The sequence below is a fragment of the Camarhynchus parvulus genome, unplaced genomic scaffold (assembly GCF_901933205.1).
Source record: "Camarhynchus parvulus unplaced genomic scaffold, STF_HiC, whole genome shotgun sequence".
Classification (NCBI taxonomy): Eukaryota; Metazoa; Chordata; class Aves; order Passeriformes; family Thraupidae; genus Camarhynchus; species Camarhynchus parvulus.
The window spans coordinates 138,091-161,976 of record NW_022148248.1 but is presented as its reverse complement, the minus strand read 5'-3'; the positions used below and the strand labels follow the sequence as shown (position 1 = coordinate 161,976).

At 56.7% G+C, this 23,886-nt stretch overlaps 2 protein-coding genes across 2 annotated transcripts; both read left to right on the top strand.

The window, feature by feature from the left end:
* Positions 1-259: 259 nt before the first annotated feature.
* SERPINE1 (serpin family E member 1) lies at positions 260-9,288 on the top strand (the record flags this gene model as incomplete). The annotated part of the gene is made up of 8 exons (XM_030970040.1): positions 260-413; positions 1,305-1,535; positions 3,798-3,992; positions 6,011-6,209; positions 6,965-7,065; positions 7,823-7,909; positions 8,701-8,784; positions 9,251-9,288. Coding segments are annotated over 8 exons (1,089 nt in total), but the record flags the coding sequence as incomplete, so codon positions are not given.
* Positions 9,289-9,927: 639 nt separating this feature from the next.
* AP1S1 (adaptor related protein complex 1 subunit sigma 1) lies at positions 9,928-16,753 on the top strand. The gene is made up of 5 exons (XM_030970061.1): positions 9,928-10,098; positions 10,980-11,158; positions 12,659-12,767; positions 13,883-14,020; positions 16,505-16,753. The coding sequence occupies exons 1-5, from the start codon at positions 10,096-10,098 to the stop codon at positions 16,550-16,552; spliced, it is 477 nt and encodes a 158-aa protein (XP_030825921.1). The 5' UTR covers positions 9,928-10,095; the 3' UTR covers positions 16,553-16,753.
* Positions 16,754-23,886: the final 7,133 nt, after the last annotated feature.

The following is a 23,886-nucleotide window of genomic DNA, read 5'->3' as shown; positions in this document are numbered from 1 at the left end:
TGGGACTGGGACTGGGACCAGGACTGGGTTTAGGATCGGGATTAGCACTGGGGTGCTACCCCACGTGTCACCCCAGCATCCCCAATGCCCTCAGTGTCCCCAATGTCCCCATTGTCCCCAGTGTCCCCAGTAACCCCCATGTCCCTCCAGCATGCAGGTGACCCAAGTGACCCAGGTGGCCCTGGTGGCCCTGGTGGCCCTGGCGGGCTCCGAGCCACCGGACCCAGCCGGGGTGGCCCAGCTGGTGACAGATTTTGGGCTGCGGCTGTTCCGGGCGGCGCTGGTGGCCCGAGGTGACACCAACGTCATCCTGTCACCCTACGGGGCCACCTCGGTGCTGGTGGCCCTGCAGGTGGCCACGGCCGGGAGGGGACGGCGGCAGCTGGAGGAGGCCATCGGCTTCAGCATCGACGGTGAGGGGACACGGAGGGGACACTTGGGGACATTGCCACCGTGAGGGGGGGATTTGGGGTCGTTGTCACCATTGGGGACACCTTGGGGTCATTGTCAGCATGAGGGTGTGGCTTGAGGCCATTGTCCCCATGGCGGGGGGGTGGGGTTTGATGTCATTGTCACCGTAGGGGGAGGGGTTTGAGGTCATTGTCCCCACTGGGGAAACCTCGAGGTCATTGTCCCCATGGGGGTGGCATTGATGTGTCCCCAGCCCACTGGGGACACTCTGGTGTCCCCGTCCCCATTGGGGCAGGGGGTCACCCCCATCCGTGCCTCAGTTTCCCCATTCATATTCATTCCCCCACCCGTGCCTCAGTTTCCCCACCCGTGCCTCAGTTTCCCCCGTGCCGCGTGCCCCGTCCCGCAGTTTCCCCATTTTCCCCTGAGCTCAGTTTCCCCCCGGCCTAGTTCCCTGACTCATTTCCCCGTCCGTGCCTCACTTTCCCGCTCCGTGCCTCAGTTTCCCCTTTCCCTGACTCAGTTTCCCCATTCCCTGACTCATTTCCCCGTCCGTGCCTCACTTTCCCGCTCCGTGCCTCACTTTCCCCGCTCCCTGACTCAGTTTCCCCATTCCCTCACTCATTTCCCCGCTCCCTGACTCATTTCCCCGCTCCGTGCCTCAGTTTCCCCACTCCGTGCCTCAGTTTCCCCGCTCCGTGCCTCACTTTCCCCGCTCCCTGACTCAGTTTCCCCATTCCCTCACTCATTTCCCCGCTCCCTGACTCAGTTTCCCCGCTCCGTGCCTCACTTTCCCCGCTCCCTGACTCAGTTTCCCCGCTCCGTGCCTCAGTTTCCCCGCTCCCTGACTCAGTTTCCCCGCTCCCTGACCCATTTCCCCGCTCCCTCCGCAGCCCCGGGGGTCCCGGCCGCGCTGCGGGGGCTGCGCCGGGCGCTGCGGGGTCGCGCTCACGCCCTGGCGGTGGCCCAGGGGCTCTTTGTGGCCCGGGGGGTGCCCCTGAGGGGTCCCTTTGTCACCCGCCTCGGGCGGGCGCTGGGACCCCGCGGCCTCGCCCGCCTGGAGCTCCGCGATGGGGAGGGGGCTCGGAGGGTCCTCAACGCCTGGGCCCGGGACAGGACACGCGGTGAGACCCCCGGCATTGGGGATTTGGGGGCAGTGGGACCCCCGGGATTGGGGATTTGGGGATTTGGGGAGGGGACCCCCTTTTGGGGGGGATCAGTGGGTTTGGGACCCCGGGATTGGGGATTTGGGGGCAGTGAGACCCCCGGCATTGGGGATTTGGGGACGGGGAACCCCTGGGATCCCTTTTTGGGGAGGGGTTCGGAGGGCCCTCAACGCCTGGGCCCGGGACAGGACACGCGGTGAGACCCCCGGGATGGGGGATTTGGGGAGGGAGGACCCTGGGATTTGGGGATTTGGGGGCGGTGGGATCCCTTTTTGGGGGATCAATGGGATTTTTTGGGGATCAATGGGATTTTTAAGGATCAATGGGTTTTTTTTGAATCAATGAGATTTTTTCGGGATCAATGGGATTTTTTAGGATCAATGGGATTTTTAAGGATCAATGGGATTTTCAAGGATCAATGGGATTTTTTGGGAATCAATGGGGTTTTTTTGAATCAATGAGATTTTTTCGGGATCAATGGGATTTTTAAGGATCAATGGGATTTTTTCGGGATCAATGGGATTTTTTTAGGATCAATGGGATTTTTTGGGATCAATGGGATTTTTTAGGATCAATGGGATTTTTTAGGATCAATGGGATTTTTTTGGCATCAATGAGATTTTTTTGGGGATCAATGGGATTTTTTAGGATCAATGGGATTTTTAAGGATCAATGGGGTTTTTTTGAATCAATGAGATTTTTTTGGGATCAATGGGATTTTTTCGGGATCAATGGGATTTTTCGGGATCAATGGGATTTTTAAGGATCAATGGGTTTTTTGAATCAATGAGATTTTTTCGGGATCAATGGGATTTTTTGGATCAATGGGATTTTTCGGGATCAATGGGTTTTTTTTGAATCAATGAGATTTTTTTGGGATCAATGGGATTTTTGGGATCAATGGGATTTTTTTGGGGATCAATGGGATTTTTAAGGATCAATGGTATTTTTTTAGGATCAATGGGATTTTTTCGGGATCAATGGGATTTTTTAGGATCAATGGGATTTTTTGGATCAATGGGATTTTTTTGGGGATCAATGGGATTTTTTAGGATCAATGGGATTTTTAAGGATCAATGGGATTTTTTCGGGATCAATGGGATTTTTTTGGGGATCAATGGGATTTTTAAGGATCAATGGGATTTTTTCGGGATCAATGGGATTATTTTGGGGATCAATGGGATTTTTAAGGATCAATGGGATTTTTTAGGATCAATGGGATTTTTTTGGGCTCAATGGGATTTTTTTGGGGATCAATGGGATTTTTAAGGATAAATGGGATTTTTTAGGATCAATGGGATTTTTTTGGGATCAATGGGATTTTTTTGGGGATCAATGGGATTTTTTCGGGATCAATGGGATTTTTAAGGATCAATGGGATTTTTTTGGGATCAATGGGATTTTTTGGGGATCAATGGGATTTTTTAGGATCAATGGGATTTTTTCGGGATCAATGGGATTTTTTTAGATCAATGGGTTTTTTTTTAATCAATGAGATTTTTTCGGGATCAATGGGATTTTTTGGGATCAATGGGATTTTTTGGGGATCAATGGGATTTTTTAGGATCAATGGGATTTTTTGGGATCAATGGGATTTTTTAGGATCAATGGGATTTTTAAGGATCAATGGGTTTTTTTTGAATCAATGAGATTTTTCCGGGATCAATGGGATTTTTTTGAATCAATGGGATTTTTTGGCATCATGGTTTTTGAATCAATGGGATTTTTTGGCATCAATGGGATTTTTTTGGAATCAATGGGATTTTTTGGCATCAATGGGTTTTTTTTGGCATCAATGGGATTTTTTCGGGATCAATGGGATTTTTTTGGGATCAATGGGATTTTTTTGGGGATCAATGGGATTTTTTAGGATCAATGGGATTTTTTTAGGATCAATGAGATTTTTTCGGGATCAATGGGATTTTTTTATTTTTTGGGATCAATGGGATTTTTTAGGATCAATGGGATTTTTAAGGATCAATGGGTTTTTTTTGAATCAATGAGATTTTTCCGGGATCAATGGGATTTTTGAGGATCAATGAGATTTCTTTGGGATCACTGGGATTTTTTCGGGATCAATGGGATTTTTTTGGGATCAATGGGATTTTTTAGGATCAATGGGATTTTTTGGGGATCAATGGGATTTCTTTGGGATCAATTGGGATTTTTTAGGATCAATGGGGTTTTTTTGGCATCACTGACCCCGTGCTGTCCCCCCAGGGCTGGTGTCCGGCCTGGTGCCCCCCGGGGCGCTGTCCCCCCGTGTCCGGCTGTTGGCGGCCAGCGCTGAGTTCTTCGGGGGGTCCTGGGGGGTCCCGTTCCCGCCCGGAGCCACCCGGGCCCGGCCCTTCCTGCGCCCCGACGGCTCCGAGGGCAGCGCGGACGTGATGGAGGCGACGCTGAGGCTGAGATGTGGTGAGGGTGGCACCTGTGTCACCTGTGTGTCATCTCCTGTGTGTCACCTCCTGTGTCACCTGGGTGTCACCTGTGTCACCTGTGTCACCTGTGCTACTTGTATCACCTGTGTGTCATCTGTGTGTCACCTCCTGTGTGTCCTGTGTGTCACCTGTGTCACCTGTGTGATCTGTGTTACTGTGCCCATGATGGAGGCGACGCTGAGGCTGAGATGTGGTGAGGGCGGCACCTGTGTCACCTGTGTGTCACCTCCTGTGTGTCACCTCCTGTGTGTCACCTGTGTGTCATCTCCCATGTCATCTATGCCACCTGTGTGCCATCTGTGTCATCTGTGTCACCTCTTGTGTGACCTGCATGTTACCTGTATCACCTCCTGGGTCACCTCCTGTGTGTCACCTGTGTGTCACCTGTGTCACCTGGGGGGCACCCATGTCACCTGTGTCACCTCCTGTGTGTCACCTGTGTCGCCTGTGTCACCTGTGTGTCACCCGTGTGTCACCTGGGACACCTCATGTGGCACCTGGGGTACCTCCTGTGTCACCCAGTGTCACCCTGGATGCCACCCCCAATGTCCCCCTGTCTGTCCCCATGTCCCTTCTGACCCCTCCAATGTCCCCCTGTCCGTCCCCAATGTCCCCTGTCCGTCCCCAATGTCCCCCTGTCCACGTCCCCCGTCCCCTGTCCCCCCGTGTCCCCCCCCCTGTCCGCCCAATGTCCCCTGTCACCCTGTCCTGTCCCCTGTCGCTGTCACCCCATGTCCCCTGTGTCCCCCCATGTCCCCCTGTCTGTCCCCAATGTCCCCCTGTCACCCCCAATGTCCCCCCACCCCCAGTCCCCGTCCCCCTGTCCTGTCCGCCCCAATGTCCCCCTGTCCCCCCCCATGTCCCCGTCCCCCCAATGTCTGTCCCATGTCCCTTGCCCCTCCCAATGTCCCCTGTCCAATGTCCCCCAATGTCCGTCTGTCCCTGTCGTCCCCATGTCCCCTGTCCACCCCCAATGTCCCCGTCCCCCCCAATGTCCCCTGTCCAATGTCCCCTGTCCGTCCCTGTCCCCGTCCGCCTAATGTCCCCTGTCCCCCATGTCCCTTCTGACCCCTCCAATGTCCCCTGTCCGTCCCCAATGTCCCCCTGTCCACCCCCCAATGTCCCCTGTCAGGTCCCCCCCTGTCCACCCCCAATGTCCCCTGTCCGTCCCCCTGTCCCCCTGTCCGTCCCCAATGTCCCCCTGTCTGTCCCCAATGTCCCCGTCCACCCCAATGTCCCCTGTCCACCCCCAATGTCCCCCTGTCCGTCCCCTGTCCCCTGTCCGGCCCCAATGTCCCCTGTCCGCCCCCATGTCCCCTGTCCGCTCCCCCCCTGTCTGTCCCCATGTCCTTCTGACCCCTCCAATGTCCCCCTGTCCACCCCAATGTCCCCCTGTCCGTCCCCAATGTCCCCCTGTCCGTCCCCAATGTCCCCCTGTCCACCCCCAATGTCCCCCTGTCCGTCCCCAATGTCCCCCTGTCCGTCCCCCTGTCCCCTGTCCGTCCCCAATGTCCCCTGTCCACCCCCAATGTCCCCTGTCCACCCCACTGTCCCCTGTCCGTCCCCCCAATGTCCCCCTGTCCGCCCCCTGTCCCCTGTCCGTCCCTAATGTCCCCCTGTCTGTCCCCATGTCCCTTCTGACCCCTCCAATGTCCCCCTGTCCGTCCCCAATGTCCCCTGTCCACCCCCAATGTCCCCCTGTCCGCCCCTGTCCCCTGTCCACCCCCAATGTCCCCTGTCCATCCCCCTGTCCCCTGTCCGTTCCCAATGTCCCCTGTCCACCCCCAATGTCCCCTGTCCATCCCCTGTCCCCCTGTCCGTCCCCAATGTCCCCTGTCCGTCCCCAATGTCCCCCTGTCTGTCCCCAATGTCCCCCTGTCCACCCCCAATGTCCCCCTGTCTGTCCCCAATGTCCCCCTGTCCGTCCCCAATGTCCCCCTGTCCATCCCCGTGTCCCTTCTGACCCCTCCCCCCCCTCATTGTCACCCCCCCCAGGTGACTTCGAGTCCCCCGGGGGGGTCCCGTTCGTGGTGGCCGAGGTGCCGTACGCGGGGGGGGAGGTGGCCCTGCTGCTGCTGGCGCCCCTGGAGCGCCACGTCCCCGTTGTCACCCTGGTGCCGCTGCTGGACGCCCGCAGCGTCACCGCGTGGGTGGCGCAGCTGCGGCCCGCGCCCCGCGTGCTGGCGGTGCCACGGTGAGGGCGGGGACACTGGGGACATGGGGATGTTGGGGATGTTGGGGACATTGGAGACATTGGGGGGGATTGGGTACATTTGGGGACATTGGGGGGGATTGGGTACATTTGGGGACATTGGGGACATTGGGGGGGTTGGAGACATTGGGGGGGATTGGGTACATTCGGGGACATTGGGGACATTTGGGGACGTTGGGGACATTGCGGACATTGGGGACATTGGGGGGGTTGGAGACATTTGGGGACATTGGGGACACTGGGGATGTTGGGGACATTGGAGGAGTTGGGGACATTTGGGGGGATTGAGGGAAAAATGGAGAAATTTGGGGGGAAAATTGGGAAAAATGAGATTTGGGGACATTGGGGACATTGGGGACATTTGGGAGGGTTGGGGGGATTGGGGGAATTGGGGGCATTGGGGCGACATTGGGGACGTTGGGGACATTGGGGGGAAAATGGAGAAATTTGGGATTAAAATGGGGAGAAATTGGGAAAAATGGGATTTGGGGACATTGGGGACACTGGGGACATTGGGGGGATTGGGGACATTGGGGACATTGGGGGGGATTGGGTACATTTGGGGACACTGGGGACATCATTGGGGACATTGGGGACATTGGGGACATTGGGGACACTGGGGACATTGGGGACACGGGGACATTGGGGACATTGGGGGGGATTGGGTACATTTGGGGACACTGGGGACATCATTGGGGACATTGGGGGACATTGGGGACGTTGCCACCCTCGCCCAGCTTCTCCCTGGAGACCTCCTGGGACCTCCGGGGTCCCCTCAAGGCCTTGGGGATCCTCGACCTCTTCGACCCGGAGCGCGCCGACTTCTCCCCCGTGACAGGTGACGTCCCCAAATGTCCCCAAATGTCCCCAAATGTCCCCATCACTGAAATCTCATTTTTACCAATTTTCCCCAATTTTTTTTCCCAATTTTTCCCCCAATGTCCCCAATGTCCCCAAATCTCATTTTTTCCCATTTTCCCCCAAATTTTCCCATTTTTTTCCCCAAAGTCTTTGATGTCCTTGCTGTCCCCCAATGTCCCCAAATTTCATTTTCCCAATTTCCCCTGTTTTTTCCCCAATCCCTCCAACATTCCCAATGTCCCCAATGTCCCCAAATTTCCCCATTTTCCCCAATGTCTCCAAATCTAATTTTTCCCGATTTTCCCCCAAATTTCCCCATTTGTCCCCAAATGTCCCCAGTGTCCCCAAATATAATTTTTCCCAATTTTCCCCTATTTTTTCCCCAATCCGCCCAACATTCCCAATGTCCCCAATGTCCCCAAATTTCCCCATTTTCCCCCAATGTCCCTAAATGTCCCCAATGTCCCCAATGTCCCCAAATCTCAATTTTCCCCATTTTCCCCCAAATGTCCCCAATGTCCCCAATGTCCCCAAATATAATTTTTCCCAATTTTCCCCCATTTTTTTCCCCAGTCCCCCCAACGTTCCCAGTGTCCCCAAATCTCAATTTTCCCCAATTTTCACCCAAATTTCCCCATTTTTCCCCATTTCCCCCATTTGTCCCCAATGTCCCCCACGTCCCCAAATCTCAATTTTCCCAATTTTCCCCCAAATGTCCCCAATGTCCCCTCCAGGTGAGGAGCAGCTCGTTCTGGGCCCGGTGCTGCAGAAAGTTCGGATGGAGGTGACCGAAAACGGCACCGAGGCAGCCTCGGCCTCAGGTTCGGGGCATTTTGGGGCATTTTTGGGATTTCTGGAGATTTGGGGAGATTTTGGGATTTGGGGGGTTTGGAGGATTTGGGATTTTGGGGGATTTTGGGGGAATTTGGAGGTTTGAGGGGATTTTGAGGTTTTGGGATGTTTAGGGGGATTTGGGGATTTTAGGAAGTTTGGGGTTTTGGGGGATTTGGGGGGAATTTGGGAGATTTGGGGATTTTGGGGTTTGGGAGGTGTGGGGGATTTTGGAGGTTTGGAGGATTTGGGACTTTGGGGGATTTAGGGCATTTTTGGGGATTTTGGGAGATTTTGGGGGATTTTGGAAGGTTTGGGGGATTTGGGGGAATTTTGGGGGGATTTTGGGAGGAATTTTTGGGGGGAATTTTGGGGGGAATTTTGGGGGAATTTTGGGAGGAAATTTGGGGGAATTTTGGGGGGAATTTTGGGGGAATTTAGAGGGAATTTTGGGGGGATTTTGGGGGGAATTTTGGGAGGAATTTGGGGGGGATTTTTGGGGGAATTTTGGGAGGAATTTTGGGAGAATTTGGGGGGAATTTTGGGGGGAATTTGGGGAAGTTGGGGGGGATTTTTGGGGGAATTTTGGGAGGAATTTTGGGGGCAATTTTGGGGGAATTTAAGGGGAATTTTGGGGGGAATTTTGGGGGGAATTTAGGGGGAATTTTGGGGGGAGTTTTGGGGGAATTTTGGGGGGATTTGGGGGGAATTTGGAGGGTTTAGGGGTTTTGCGGGATTTCGGGGATTTTGGGGGTCTCACTGTCCCCCCCCCATCCCGCAGCTGCCGTGGTTTATTCCCGCATGGCCCCCCCCGAAATCGTCTTGGATCGACCCTTCCTCTTCCTCATCCGCCACCGCCCCACAGGTTTGGGGGGATTTGGGGCATTTTGGGGGATTTTGGGAATTTTGGGGGATTTGGGGGGATTTTGGGATTTTGAAGGATTTTAGGGCTTTTGAAGGTTTGGAGATTTTGTGGGGGGTTTGGGGGATTCGGGAGATTTGGGGGTTTTGGGGTTTTTGGGGGGTTTGAGGAATTTTGAGGATTTTGAGGATTTGCGAGGGTTTGTGGGATTTGGGGGATTTTTGGGAGATTTGGGGGAATGGGAGGATTTTGGGGGGATTTGGGGAGTTTTGAGGATTTCGGGTGGATTTGGGCAGTTGGGGGGATTGGGGGAATTTGGGGGGTTTGTGGAGATTTAGGGGTTTTGTGGGATTTGGGGGGATTTGAGGGTTTTTGGGGGGATTTTGCAGAATTTTGGGGGTTTGGGGGCATCTCGACCCCACAGATTTGGGGCTGGGGGTGCCCCTGACCCCCCTCTCTTCCCCCACAGGCGCCGTTCTCTTTGTGGGGCAGGTGACGGAGCCCTGAGCAGCCCCAAATTGGGACACCCCAAAATTGAGGAGACCCCAAAATTGGGGAACCCTAAAATTGGGGCCGTCCCAAAACTGGGACAACCCAAAATGGGGGCATCCCAAAATTGTCGTTTGTGGAAGCGGTAATTTATTGTGAAGAGTTTAATATATTAAGTATATTGAATATAATAAATTTATTAAGTATATCAAATATATTTAATGTATTAAATCGATAAAATTTATTACATCTATTAATTTTATTGGGGATCACCCCAAACCCCGGCCGTGTGGTCGCTCCTGTCCTGGGCTTGTTTCTGTCCAACCCCAGAACCCCAAATTCTCCTTTTTCCCCCAAAATCCCCCTCCGTTACCATAGCAACACCCCCATAGCAACCGTTACCCGCCAGCTCCGCGTTGCCATGGCAACAGCCCCGCCCCCTTCTCCTTAGACCACGCCCCTTGCTCGTTACCACGGCAACACCCGCCCGCCGGCGGGAAGCGCGCCCGGGTTACCTTGGCGACAAACCCCGCCCACTCCCTGTTGCTATGGAAACCCCCGCCCAATCAGCGGTAAACCACACCCTAGACCACGCCCCTTTGGCGGTCGCCATGGCGACACGCCGCGCCCCGGGCGCATGCGCGGTGACGTCACACCCGGAAGCGGCGGGCCCGGCGCGGCGCTGCCGGAGGCGCGGAACGGCCCCGTCCGACCCCCCCCGACCCCCGGGACCCCCCCGGGACCCCCCCCGGACCCCCCCGACCCCTCCCCGAGCCCCCGGTCCCGGCCTCGGCCGCGGGCCCTCCCCCCCCGGGACCCGGCGCTATGGTGAGCAAAGGGGGAGGGGGGTGGTCACGTGGTTGGGGAGGGGCGGTCACGTGGGAGGGGGGATTGGGGGGGTGACCTCGGTGGGGTGACCTTTGACCTTTGGGCACGTGACCCTCGGGGGTTCCCACGGCGGGGTCCGAGATTTTCCCGGGGTTCGGTCCCACGTGACCTCACCCCTCCCCCAGCCCCGAATCCCCCGAAATCCCCCCAAAATCCATCCCCGGACCCCAAAATCCTCTGAAATCTCCCCAGAATCCTTCCCCGGACCCCAAAATCCTCTGAAATCCCCCCAGAATCCTTCCCCGGACCCCAAAATCCTCTGAAATCCCCCCAGAATCCTTCCCCGGACCCCAAAATCCTCTGAAATCCCCCCAGAATCCTTCCCTGGACCCCAAAATCCTCTAAAATCCCCCAAAATCCTTCCCCGGACCAAATCCACCAAAATCCCCCAAAATGCCCCTAAAATCCTCCCCAACCCCCAAAAAACCCAAAAATCTCCCCAACCCAATCCCATCCCCGGACCCCAAATCCCCCAAAACCCCCAAACCCCAAAACCCCAAAACTCCCCCAAACCCCTAAACCCTCCCAGTCCCTCCCAGTCCCTCCCAGTTTGATCCCAGTTCCATCCCAGTCCCCTCCCAGTCCATCCCAGTTCCCTCCCAGTTCCCTCCCAGTCCATCCCAGTTCGATCCCAGTTCCCTCCCAGTCCATCCCAGTCCCTCCCAGTCCATCCCAGTTCCCTCCCAGTCCATCCCAGTGCCCCCAAATCCCCTTAAAACTCCTCCAAATCCCCCCAAAACTCCCCCAAACCCCTTCCCAGTCCCTCCCAGTCCCTCCCAGTCCCTCCCAGTTCCCCCAGTGACCCCCGCCCCACACCCCAGATGCGGTTCATGCTGCTGTTCAGCCGCCAAGGGAAACTGAGGCTGCAGAAGTGGTACCTGGCCACGGCCGACAAGGACAAGAAGAAGATGGTGCGGGAGCTGATGCAGGTGGTGCTGGCCAGGAAGCCCAAAATGTGCAGCTTCCTCGAGTGGAGGGACCTCAAGGTGGTCTACAAGAGGTACAGAAAAAAACCCCCAAAAAAATGGTGGGAAGCGAGGTTTGGTCGTCAAAAAAATGAAAAAGTTGAGGGGAAATCGAAAGGAACGGGGATTCGCGGGAAAAACAAGGGATTTTCTGAGCCAGAAATGGGTGGGTTGGCCGTGGTGGGGATGACCAGGGTGGGTTGATTATGGTTGGGTTGACCACGATTGAGTTGACCATGATGGGTTGACCATGGTGGGTTGACCATGGTGGGTTGATTATGGTTGGGTTGACCTTCATGAGTTGACTGTGATGGGTTGACCATGGTCAAGTTGACCATGATGGGGTGACCATGATGGGTTGATCATGGTTGGGTTGACCATGGTCAAGTTGACCATGATGGGTTGACCATGATTGAGTTGACCATGATGGGTTGACCATGGTTGGGTTGACCATGGTCAAGTTGACCATGTTGGGTTGATCATGATGGGTTGACCGTGGTTGGGTTGACCATGGTTGGGTTGATCATGGTTGGGTTGACCTTCATGAGTTGACTGTGATGGGTTGATCATGGTTGCGTTGACCATGATGGTTTGACCATGGTCAAGTTGACCATGATGGGTTGATCATAATGGGTTGACCATGGTTGGCTTGACCATGATTGAGTTGACCATGATGGGTTGACCATGGTTGGGTCAACCTTCATGAGCTGACCATGGCTGGCTTGACCATGGTTGAGTTGACCTTGATTGGGTTGACCTTCATGAGTTGATCATGATGGGTTGACCACAATGAGTTGACCATGCTTGGATTGACCATGGTTGGGTTAACCATGATGGGTTGACCATGATTGAGTTGACCATGGTTGGCTTGACCATGGTTGAGTTGACCTTGATTGGGTTGACCATGATGGGTTGATCATGGTTGGGTTGACCTTGATTGGGTTGACTATGGTTGGCTTGACCATGATGAGTTGACCATGGTCAATTGATCGTGGTTGGGTTGACCATGATGGGTTGACCTTGATGAGTTGACCACGATGAGTTGACCACGATTGGCTTGACCACAATGGCTTGACCACCCTTGACCTGACCCTGCTGACCCCTGGAGTCTCCTCGAGGCCACATCCCTGTGCCTTGGTGGGTCCTGGTGGCCATGGGGACATCCCCACGTCCACGTTGGGTCCTGGTGGCCATGGGGACATCCCCACGTCCACGTTGGGTCCTGGTGGCCATGGGGACGTCCCCACGTCCACGTTGGGTCCTGGTGGCCATGGGGACGTCCCCACGTCCACGTTGGGTCCGGTAGGGCTGGGGACGTCCCACGTCCACGTTGGGTTCTGGTGGCCATGGGGACGTCCCCACATCCACGTTGGGTCCTGGTGGCCATGGGGACGTCCCCACGTCCACGTTGGGTCCTGGTGGCCATGGGGACGTCCCCACATCCACGTTGGGTTCTGGTGGCCATGGGGACGTCCCCACATCCACGTTGGGTTCTGGTGGCCATGGGGACGTCCCCACCTCCTGATGTCCCCCAGGTACGCCAGCCTGTACTTCTGCTGCGCCATCGAGGGCCAGGACAACGAGCTGATCACGCTGGAGCTCATCCACCGCTACGTGGAGCTGCTCGACAAGTACTTCGGCAGCGTGAGTGGGGACGCGGCCCCGGGGGGACACCACGGGGATGTCCTGGGGCCACCAGAAACACCTCGGGGACGTCAGGGACACCTCAGGGTCACCAGAAACATCTCAAGAGCATCAAGGACATCCCAGGGTCGCCAGGGACACCCCGGGGTCACCAGAAACACCTCAGGGTCACCAGAAACATCTCAGGGACATCAGGGACACCTCAGGGACCTCAGAAACATCTCAGGGTCATCAGGGACATCCCAGGGACATCAGGGACACCTCAGGGACATCCTGGGGTCACCAGAAACATCTCAGGATCATCAGGGACACCTCAGGGACATCAGAAACATCTCAGGGACATCCTGGGGTCACTAGAAACATCTCAGGGACATCAGAAACATCTCAAGAGCATCAAGGACACCCCAGGGTCACCAGGGACATCTCAGGGACACGTCAGGCGTCATCAGGGACACCTCAGGGTCATCAGAAACATCTCAGGGACATCAGGGGGACACCAGGGACACACCAGAGACATGCCGGCGTCACCAGAGATGTCCTGGGGTCATCAGGGTCACCTCAGGGACAACAGGGTCATCTCAAGGACATCCTGTGGTCACCAGAAACATCTCAGGGACATCAGGGACACCTCAGGGACATCTCAGGGTCGTCAGAAACATCTCAGGGACATCCCAAGGTCATCAGGGACATCCTGTGGTCACCAGGGACACATCAGGGTCACCAGAAACATCTCAGGGACACCAGGATCACCTCAGGATCATCAGGGACACCTCAGGGACATCCTGGGGTCACCAGAAACATCTCAAGAACATCAGGGTCACCTCAGGGTCACCGGGGACACCTCAGAGACACCTCAGGGACATCCCGAGGTCATCAGGGACATCCTGTGGTCACCTGAACATCTCAAGGACATCTCAGGGGTCACCAGGGACATCTCAGGGACATCAGGGACACCTCAGGGACATCTTGTGGTCACCAGAAACATCTCAGGGACATCAGGGACACCTCAGGATCATCAGGGACCCCTCAGGGTCATCTCAGGGTCACCTGGGCCACCCCAAGGTTCTCCAGGAGCCCCTCAAGTGCCACCAAGAGCCCCCCAATGTCCCGGGCAGGTGTGTGAGCTGGACATCATCTTCAACTTCGAGAAGGCCTACTTCATCCTGGACGAGTTCGTGATGGGCGGCGAGATCCAGGACACCTCCAAGAAAAGCGTCCTCAAGGCCATCGAGCAGGCGGACCTGCTGCAGGAGGTGGGGACACCCCGAAAATCCCCCCGAAAAATCCCAAAAAAATCCCCAAAAATCCCAAAAACTCCACGGGGAGGGGTTGGAGAACCCAAAAATCCAAAAAATTCCCCCAAAAATCCACCAGGAGGGGATGGGGACACCCCAAAATCCATGGAGGTTCTTTTAGGGTCGTGGTGAGTCCAAAAATCCACTGGGAGGGGTTGGAGAACCCAAAAAGTCCCGAAAAAATCCCCAAAAAATCCCAAAAAATCCGGTGGGTGGGGTTGGGGACGCCCCAAAATCCAGGGGGGACCTGGTGGGGTCGTGGTGGGTCCAAAATCCATGGGGAGGGGGGCGTGGACCCCCCAAACTGGGACAGAGCCCCCCAAACTGGGACTGAGCCCCCCAAACTGGGACAGAGCCCCCAAACTGGGATTAAACCCCCCTCAAACTGGGACTGAGCCCCCCCAAACTGGGATGGACCCCCAAAGTGGGACAGAGCCCCCAAACTGGGACTGAGCCCCCCCAAACTGGGATGGACCCCCAAACTGGGACAGAGCCCCCCCAAACTGGGACTGAGCCCCCCCAAACTGGTTTGGAACTTCCCAAACTGGGATGGACCCCCCAAACTGGGACAGAGCCCCCAAACTGGGACAGAGCCCCCCCAAACTGGGATGGACCCCCCAAACTGGGATGGACCCTTCCAAACTGGTTTGACCCCCCAAACTGGGAATGACCCCCCCCAAACTGGGATGGACCCCCCAAACTGGTTTGAGCCCCCCCAAACTGGTTTGAGCCCCCCCAAACTGGTTTGAGCCCCCCCAAACTGGTTTGTCCCCCTCCCCGTTTTGCTGCAGAGCTCGGGGGGGCCCCTCGGGCGCTGCAGGGAAATGAGTCACAGCTGCAGCAGTGTCACCTCCGGTGTCACCTCCCCCCGTGTGCCACCTCCCCTGTGTCACCCCCGGTGTCCCCCCCAAACGTGTGACGTCACCAGTGTCACCCCCCCCCGTGTCCCCAAGGTCCCCCCCGTGTCCGGTGTCACCTCCAGTGTCACCTCCCCCTTGTCACTCCCACTTTGTGACACCCCCCCAGTGTCACGTCCCCCCTGTGTCACCCCCCCCGGACATGTGACACCCCCCCTGTGTCCCCAGATGTGCCCCCGGTGTCCCCCCCAAACGTGTGACGTCACCAGTGTCACCTCCCCTGTGCCACCTCCCCCTTGTCACCCACCTGTGTCACCCCCCCGGACACGTGACACCCCTCGGTGTCCCCCAATGTGTTCCCAGTGTCACCCCCTGTGTCACCCCTGTGTCACCCCCCTGTGTCACCCCCTGTGTCACCTCCCCGGTGTCCCCAAGGTCCCCCCCGTGTCACCCCCTCCGAACGTGTGACGTCACCGATGTCACCTCCAGTGTCACCTCCCCCTTGTCACCCCCGTGTCACCTCCAGTGTCACCCCCCCGCACACGTGACACCCCCCCAGTGTCCCCAAATGTGCCCCCGGTGTCCCCCAAAACGTGTGACGTCACCAGTGTCACCTGCAGTGTCACCTCCCGTGTGCCACGCCCCCCAGACCCGTGACACCCCCCAGTGTCACCCCCCCCGAACGTGTGACGTCACCAATGTCACCCCCTGTGTCACCTCCCCCTTGTCACCCCCAAATTTCCCTTTCATCCTCCCCAGAAACCCCAAATTTTGGGGGGTGTCCCCCCCTTTGTACCCCCAAATTTTGGGGTTCAGTTCCCTTTTAAAAACCCCAAAGCCTCCCAAACCCAAATTTTGGGGTTGGGTCCCTTTCAACACCCCCAGGGCCCCCCAAATTTTGGGGTTCTCTCCCCCTTTGCCCCCCAATTTTTGGGTCTTTCCCCCCCCCAGATTTTCGGGTTAGTTCTCTCCTTTCCCCCCCCCCAAAATTTTGGGGTTCAGTCCCCCCAAATCCTGGAGTTGCTTCCCCCTTTATTCCCCCCTTTTCCCCCCAGATTTTGGGATCCATCCCCCACAAATTTTGGGGTCTTTCCCCCAAAATTTTAGGGTCCAAACGCCCCAAATATTGAGGTCCAACCCCTCCAAATTTTGGGGTCCAACTCCCCAAATTTTAGGGTCCAACCCCAAAAATTTTAGGGTCCAAGCCCCCCAAATTTTGCGATCCAACCCCCCCAAATTTTGGGATCTTTTCCCCCAAATTTTGAGGTCCAAACCCCCAAATTTTGGGATCCACCCCCCCAAATTTTGGGATCTTTCCCCCAAAGTTTTGGGGTCCAACCCCCCAAATTTTAGAGTCCAATCCCCCCAAATTTTGGGATCTTCCCCACCAAATTTTAGGGTCCAAACACCCCAAATATTGATGTCCAACCCCCCAAATTTTGGGGTCTTTCCCCCAAATTTTGGGATCCAAACCCCCAAATTTTGAGGTCCATCCCCCCCAGATTTTGAGGTTTTCCTCCCAAATTTTGGGGTTCTCTCCCCCCTTTCCCCCCAAATTTAACCCCTTCTTTCCCCCCCCCCCCAGGAGGACGAATCTCCCCGCAGCGTCCTGGAGGAAATGGGGCTGGCGTAGCCCCCCCTGCAAACCCCCACAAATTTTTGGGGGACCCCCCCCTCAAATATTGAGGACCCCCCCCTCAAATTTTTGGGGACCCCATGGGACCAATCCCAGCCTGGAGAAAAACGGGGGGAGGAGAAGGGGACACCCCCCTATGGCCCCCCCAAATTGTAAATATATCTATAAGGGAGGGGCCCCGAATTTTTGGGGTCCCCAAATTTTTTTTGGGGGGTCCCAATTTGGGGGTTCCCCCCCAAAATTTCCCACAAATTCCCAGCTCCTTTTTTTTGGGGTGGGGGGATTCCTTTGAAGGTTCCCCCCACCCCGAATTTTTTTGGGGATCCTGCTCGAAATTTTTTGGGGATCCCCCCCAAATTTTTAGGGACACCCCCCCCCCCTCAATTATGGGACCACGGAGCCCCCACCCCCCCAAAAAAAAGGGAAAAAAAATTTGGAATAAAATCTGTGGAGACTCGGGCTGAGCTTGGTGATTCGGGGGGGTTCAAAATGGGATTTTTGGGGTTATTTGCTCCTTTTTTGGGTTTATTTTGGCGAATTTTGGGGTTTTTTACGTTTTTGGGGGATTATTTTTACAGATTTTGGGGTTATTTTGTCCTTTTTTGGGGTCATTTTATCCTTTATTTGATTTATATTTTACCTATTTCAGGGATTTTTACCCATTTTTGGGGTTATTTCGTCTCTTTTTGGGGTTATTTTAGCCTTTTTTGGGGTTATTTCTCCTGTATTTAGTTTGTTTTTTATCTCTTTGGAGTTTTTTACCCTATTTTGGGGTTAACTCCTTTTTGGAGTTATTTTACCTCTTTTGAGTTTACTTTATCCAATTTTGGGTTTATTTTATCCCACTTTGGATTTATTTTCATTTTTTTGGGGTTATTTTCCCCCTTTTGCATTTATTTCACCCCATTTTGGGGTCATTTATTCTCTTTTTAGGGGTATTTTTCCTTTATTGGGTTAATTTCACCCCATTTGGGGGATATTTTACCCCTTTTTTGGGGGGTAATTTATTCTCTTTTTGGGTTCATTTATTCCCTTTTTGGGATCATAAATTCTCTTTTTGGGATCATTTATTCTCATTTTTCCTTTATTGGGTTCATTTTACCTCTTTTGGGGGACATTTTGCCCCATTTTGGGGCAATTTATTCTCTTTTTGGGGTAATTAATTCTCTTTTTGGGGTCATTCCCTTTTTGGGGCAATTTATTCTCTTTTTGGGGTAATTAATTCTCTTTTTGGGGTAATTTATTCCCTTTTTGGCGTCATTTATTCCCTATTTGGGTTCATTTCTTCCCTTTTTGGTGTCATAAATTCTCTTTTTGGTGTCACTAATTCTCTTTTTGGGGTCATTTTTTCCCTTTTTGGGGTTACTTTGACCCTTTTTTAGGGCTCTTTTACCCCTGGGGGGTCCGAATTTGCCCCGGGGGGGGGCAGGAGGAGCCCCCACCTCCCCCCCCCCCCCCCCAAAAACCGGGAGGAACTCGTACTAAAATAGTCGCTTTTATTCGTTAGCAAAATTAGTGATTGGGGGGTTATTTACAGGCAACCCCCCCGCGGGGAACTGGGAGGGACTGGGATGGACTGGGATGGACTGGGGAGGAACTGGGGGGAAACTGGGAGAGATTAGAGGGAACTGGGAATGGACTGGGAGGGACTGGGAGGGATTGGGGGGAATTAGGAGGGAACTGGGATCAAACTGGGATGGACTGGGAGGGAACTGGGATAGACTGGGAGGGACTGGGGGGAAACTGGGAATGGACTGGGAGGGATTGGAGGGAACTGGGAGGGACTGGGATCAAACTGGGAGGGACTGGGATGGACTGGGAGGGATTGGGGGGAAACTGGGGGGAAACTGGGAGAGATTAGAGGGAACTGGGAATGGACTGGAAGGGAACTGGGAGGGACTGGGATGGACTGGGAGGGACTGGGATGGACTGGGATGGACTGGGAGGGAACTGGGAATGGACTGGGAGGGATTGGAGGGAACTGGGATGAACTGGGATGGACTGGGAGGGAACTGGGAATGGACTGGGAGGGAACTGGGAGGGACTGGGATGGACTGGGATGGACTGGGAGGGAACTGGGAGGGGACTGGGAGGGACTGGGATGGAACTGGGGGGGACTGGGAGGGACTGGGGCCGAACGGTGACAAACCGGAACCGGGAGTGGACAGAACTGGGATTGACTGGGAGGGGGGTTGGGACAACGGGAACCGTGAGACCGGGACAGGATGGCAGTGGGGGACTCTACAGTCAGAACTGGGACAAACTGGGACAAACTGGGACAACCTGGGAGGGGACAACACACCCGAGCATGGGGAGGGGGAGGGGGGGGTTGGGGTTTTTTTTTCTGGGGGGGGGAACCCCAAAACTCAGGGATACCCCCGGGGGGGGCTCCCCAAAACCCTCTCCAGGTATTTCTCCATCTGGCGATCCCTCAGCGGGGGCGGGGGGCCCCGGGGCAGGAAAGTCCTGGCCGGGATCTGCTCCGGTGGCCGGATCCTGGATTTGGGGACACGACCCGGCAGCTTCGGCGGCGGCGTCTCCTCGTCCATGGGCGGTGCCACCGCGCCCATGGCGGCCATGGCCATGCCCGTGGCCTCCTCCTCTTTGCGTTTCTGCTCCACGTCGTGGATGATGTCCACCACGTCGTCGGCCGGGAGGTGGAGCTTGCTGGACAGCTCGATCAGTTGGTCGATGGTGCCGGGGTCCAGCTCGTCCACCTCGGCCGGGTCTTGCGGCGACGCCTCCTCGGAATCGCCGGTGGTCACCTCCGAGGATGACGATGATGATGACGCCGCCACCGCGATCCGGTTGCCCCGGTGGCCCCGCGCCGGGAGGATCTCGTTGTCCTCCAAGCCGCCGTTGCCGTCGAGGTCGTCCAAGCCTCCCCTGATCTTGAAGTTGTCACCGAGGTCATCGTTGGCCTTCAAGGCGCCCAAGTCCTCGTTGGCGCCGCCTTTGAGCTTGAAGCGCCGGTTGACCTTGAAGACCTCGTTGGCGTCGTTGGCGTCGTAGGCGCCCTTGTAGGCGTCGAGGTCGTTGATGAGGTTGAACCTGTCCTTGGATTTGTAGACGTCAAAGTCGTCGTTGAGGTCATTGCCAAAACCAAACCTGTCCTTGGTCTTGTAGGTCTGGTGGTCATCGAGGTCATCGTTGAGGTCATTGCCAAGGTTGAACCTGTCCTTGGTCTTGTAGCCACCAAGGTCATCGTTGAGGTCATTGCTGAGGCCAAACCTGTCCTTGGTCTTGTAGGTCTGGTGGTCACCAAGGTCATCGTTGAGGTCATTGCCAAGGTTGAACCTGTCCTTGCCCTTGTAGCCACCAAGGTCATCGCTGAGGTCATCACCACCGCCAAACCCATCCTTGCTCTTGTAACCACCAAACTCATCACCATCCTCCTCCTCCTCACCAAACCCATCCTTCCCATCCCCAAACCCTTCCTCCTCCTCCTCCTCCTCCTCCTCCTCCTCGGATCGTTTATCCTCGGCCACCACCCCTCCGGGCCCTCTCAGGAGGTAGCGCAGGAGCAGATCCGAGGCCAGGTCGGCCAAACGTTCCTCCTCGGCCGCCGCCTTCCGCGCCGCCTGCGCCTGACGCCGGCTCTCGGCCAACTCTTGGTAGCGCCGCTCCAGCAGCCGGTGCTCCAGGCTCTGCTGCTGCCGGAGCTGCCGGGAACTCGCCCAGCCCAACTCCCGCTCCCGCTCCCGGTCCCGCTGCCGGTCCCGCTTGGCTTCGGCGCGGAGCCGTCCCAGTTCCTCCAGTTCCTTCAGCACGTCGGACTGGTGGGGTGAGGGCGGCAGCGGGGAGCGCTTGGAGATGGAGTGGGGAGGGGCGGCGGTGCTCGGGGCGGCGGTCGGGGTGGTCCTGGGGGGCTGCGGGGTGGGCTGGGGGCGGCTCTGGACGAGGAGGGTGATGGAGAGGAGGAGGGCGGCGCTGCGGAGGGGGCGAGGCGGGGGCGTCATGGTGCCTGGAGAAACAAAAATGGGGGGAGAGGGGGGATTTTGGGGTGAGACGTGAAATTTGGGGTGGGGGGGTCCCCCAGCACCTCTCGGGGGTGTTGGGCTCACCCGTGGTGATGTCATTGACCCCCCCACCCTCAGATTTTGTACCCAACCCCTCCCCAGGTGTGTTTTTGTCACTCTGGGGTTCCCTCGGGGACCCCCAAGGGACCCCCAGGACCCCCAGGGACTCCCCCCAAGGTGTGAACACACCATGGTGTGAACACATGGAACACATGCACAGGTGTGAACACACAGATCTGAACAGGTATGGGTGTGAACACACAGCACACAGAGGTGTGAACACACAGGTGTGAACACACAGGTGTGAACACACAGAACACACGCGCAGGTGTGCACACAGCTGTGAATACACAGAACACACAGGTGTGAATACACGGAACACATGCACAGGTGTGAACGCACGGGTGTGAACAGATACGGGTGTGAACACACAGCACACGCACATAGAGAACACATGTGCAGGTGTGCACACAGCTGTGAATACACGGAACACACAGGTGTGAACAGATACACAGAGGTGTGAACACAGCACACACAGGTGTGAACACAGAACACACACAGAATACATGGGCAGGTGTGAACACACAGGTGTGAACAGATACACACGGGTGTGAATGCAGCATATGCAGAGGTGTGAACGCACAGATGTGAGCACACAGGTGTGAACACACAGAACACACACATGCAGGTGTGAGTGCACAGGTGTGAACAGACAGAACACACAGAACATGCACACAGGTGTGAACACACATGAAACACAGAGGGCACACACAGACGTGTGAACACCTGGGGAACACACACAGACACACGGCGTGACACACTCACGGTGACACTCGTGGTGACACACAGAGGGCGAGACACGCAGGGTGACACACTCACGGTGACGCATTCCCAGGTGACACACGCACACAGAACACACGCACAGGTGTGAGCACGCACAGACCCTGCAGGGTGACACACTCACGGTGACACACACGGGGTGACACACGCAGAGTGACACTCACAGGGTGACACATTCCCAGGTGACGCTCACGGGGTGACACACAGAGGGTGACACACTGGGTGACACATCCCCAGGTGACACATGCACAGGTGTGAGCACCTGGGGAACACACATACACACAGGTGACACACTCATGGTGACACACCCATGGTGACACATCCCCAGGTGACACACACACACAGAGAACACACAGGTGTGAACACCTGGGGAACACACACACACACACACACAGGTGACACACACACAGTGACACACTCATGGTGACACACACAGAGGGTGACACGCACAATCCCGGGCACTGAACACACGCAGACAGGTGTGCACACACACAGGGAGCACACACGGAACACACGCACACACACACACACAGGTGTGAACATGAATGGAACGCACAGGTGTGAACACACCTGGAACACACACGGAAAGCGCACCTGGATCGCACACACGCACATGTGGACACACCTGGTTTGCACGCACACACACACGCGCACGCACGTGTGAACACACCTGGAGCGCGCGCGCACGCGCACGTGTGACCACGCCCACTCCCGCGCGCGCGCCCCGAGCCCACGTGCCCGCGCGCCCACCCGCACGTGAGCGACCCCTCCCCTCGCCCCATCCCCCACCTTCCCGCTCCCCCGGCCGCCCCCTCCCCCACCCAAACACCCCCCCCCCCCCCCCACCCCCGGGAACCCCCCCCCCCACGGCCACACCCACGCGGACCCCGCCCTTCCCCTCCCTCCCCCCGGGATCGCACCCACGCGCGCCCATCCCCCCGCCCCTTCCCCGCGCGCCCACGCGCTCCTCGCACCCCTCCCCCCACCCCCAAAAAAAAACCCATGGGAGGGGGGACCCCACCCAATCTCCCCTCCCCCCCCCACCCCCAAATCCAAAATGGGGAGGGGGCTCCTACCGGCTCCGGGGGGGTCTCGGCCGATCCGGGGGATCCCCCCCCCCTTTTCCAGCCGGGGGGCGGAGGGGCGCTAAAAATGCGGGGGGGGTCTTGAAGAAAAGTGGGGGAGGGGGCTCCAAGCGGGGGCGGGGGGTGGTCCCGATAAGGGAGGGGGAGGGGGTGGGGGTCGCGAAAAGGGGTGGGGAGGGGGTTCAGGTGAAGGGAGGGGTCGCGGTGAGAAGGGGGGAAGATAAAACGGGGGGAGGGGTCGCGGTGGTCTCGCCGTCGTCTCGCCCTTCAGCACCGCGGACAGCGCCGGCTCCGCCCCCTTTATACGCGCGGGGGCCCCACGTGGGGGGTCTCCGATGACGTCAATGGCCCATTCATAAAATCCGGCCGGGCCCGGGAAAAAAGGGGTGGGGTCGTTGGGGGAAACTCGCGCATGCGCAGAGAGCCCCGCCGCGGAGGGGATGAATGAACGCGGGGGATGAATGGGGGGAGGAGGAGTGGGGCGGGGCTGGGGGGATGAATGGGGGGGGGGGGGTTAAATGGAGTGGGGGGATTAAATGGGGTTGGGGGTGATTAATGGGGCTGGGGTGGCATGAATGGGGTTGGGGAGAATGGGGGGTTAATGGGGCTGGGGGGGCATGAATGGGGCGGGGGGATTAAATGGGGCTGGGGGAGAATGGGGGGGGAAATTGGGCTGGGGGGGCATGAATGGGGTGGGGCTGGAGGGGGGTGGGGGGGTAAATGGGGCTGGGGGTGATTAATGGGTTTGGGGGGGTGAATTGGGGCTGGGGGTTGAATGGGGCAGGGAGATGAATGGGGCCAGAAGGGGGGAAATGGGTCTGGGGGAGAATGAATGGGGCTGGGAGAGAAAATTAATGGGGCTGGGGGTTAATTAGGGCTGGGAGAGAAAATTAATGGGACTGGGGGTTAATTAAGGCTGGGGGTTAATGGGTCTTGAAGGGGATGAATGGGGTGGGGGCATGAATGGAATGGGGAAGGGAATGAATGGGGCTGGGGGTTAATTGGGGCTGGTGGTTAATTAGGGCTGGGGGAGAAAATTAATGGGGCTGGGGGGGAAATTAATGGGGCTGGGGGCAACAATTAATGGGGCTGGGAGTTAATTACAGCTGGGAGTTCATTTGGGGCTCGAAGGGGATGAATGGGGCTGGGGGATGAATGAATGGGGCCGGCTGTGAATGGGGGTCGGGGTGAGTGAGTCTGGGGAGGATGAATGGGAGTGGGGGATGAATGAATGGGGCCGGGGGTTAATTAGGCCTGGGGGGGTGAATGGGGCTCAAAGGTGATGAATGAATGGGGTGGGGGTGAATGAGTCTGGGGGGTTAATTAGTGCTGGGGGGTTAATTAGTGCTGGGGGTTCGTTAGTTCTAGGGGGTGAATGGGGCTCGAA

Excerpts from the sequence above, each read along its gene's own strand:
- AP1S1 (XM_030970061.1), top strand. Across the intron at positions 12,768-13,882 it reads TCGACAAGTACTTCGGCAGC|GTGTGTGAGCTGGACATCAT; the intron begins GTGAGTGGGGAC and ends TGTCCCGGGCAG. Across the intron at positions 14,021-16,504 it reads AGGCGGACCTGCTGCAGGAG|GAGGACGAATCTCCCCGCAG; the intron begins GTGGGGACACCC and ends CCCCCCCCCCAG.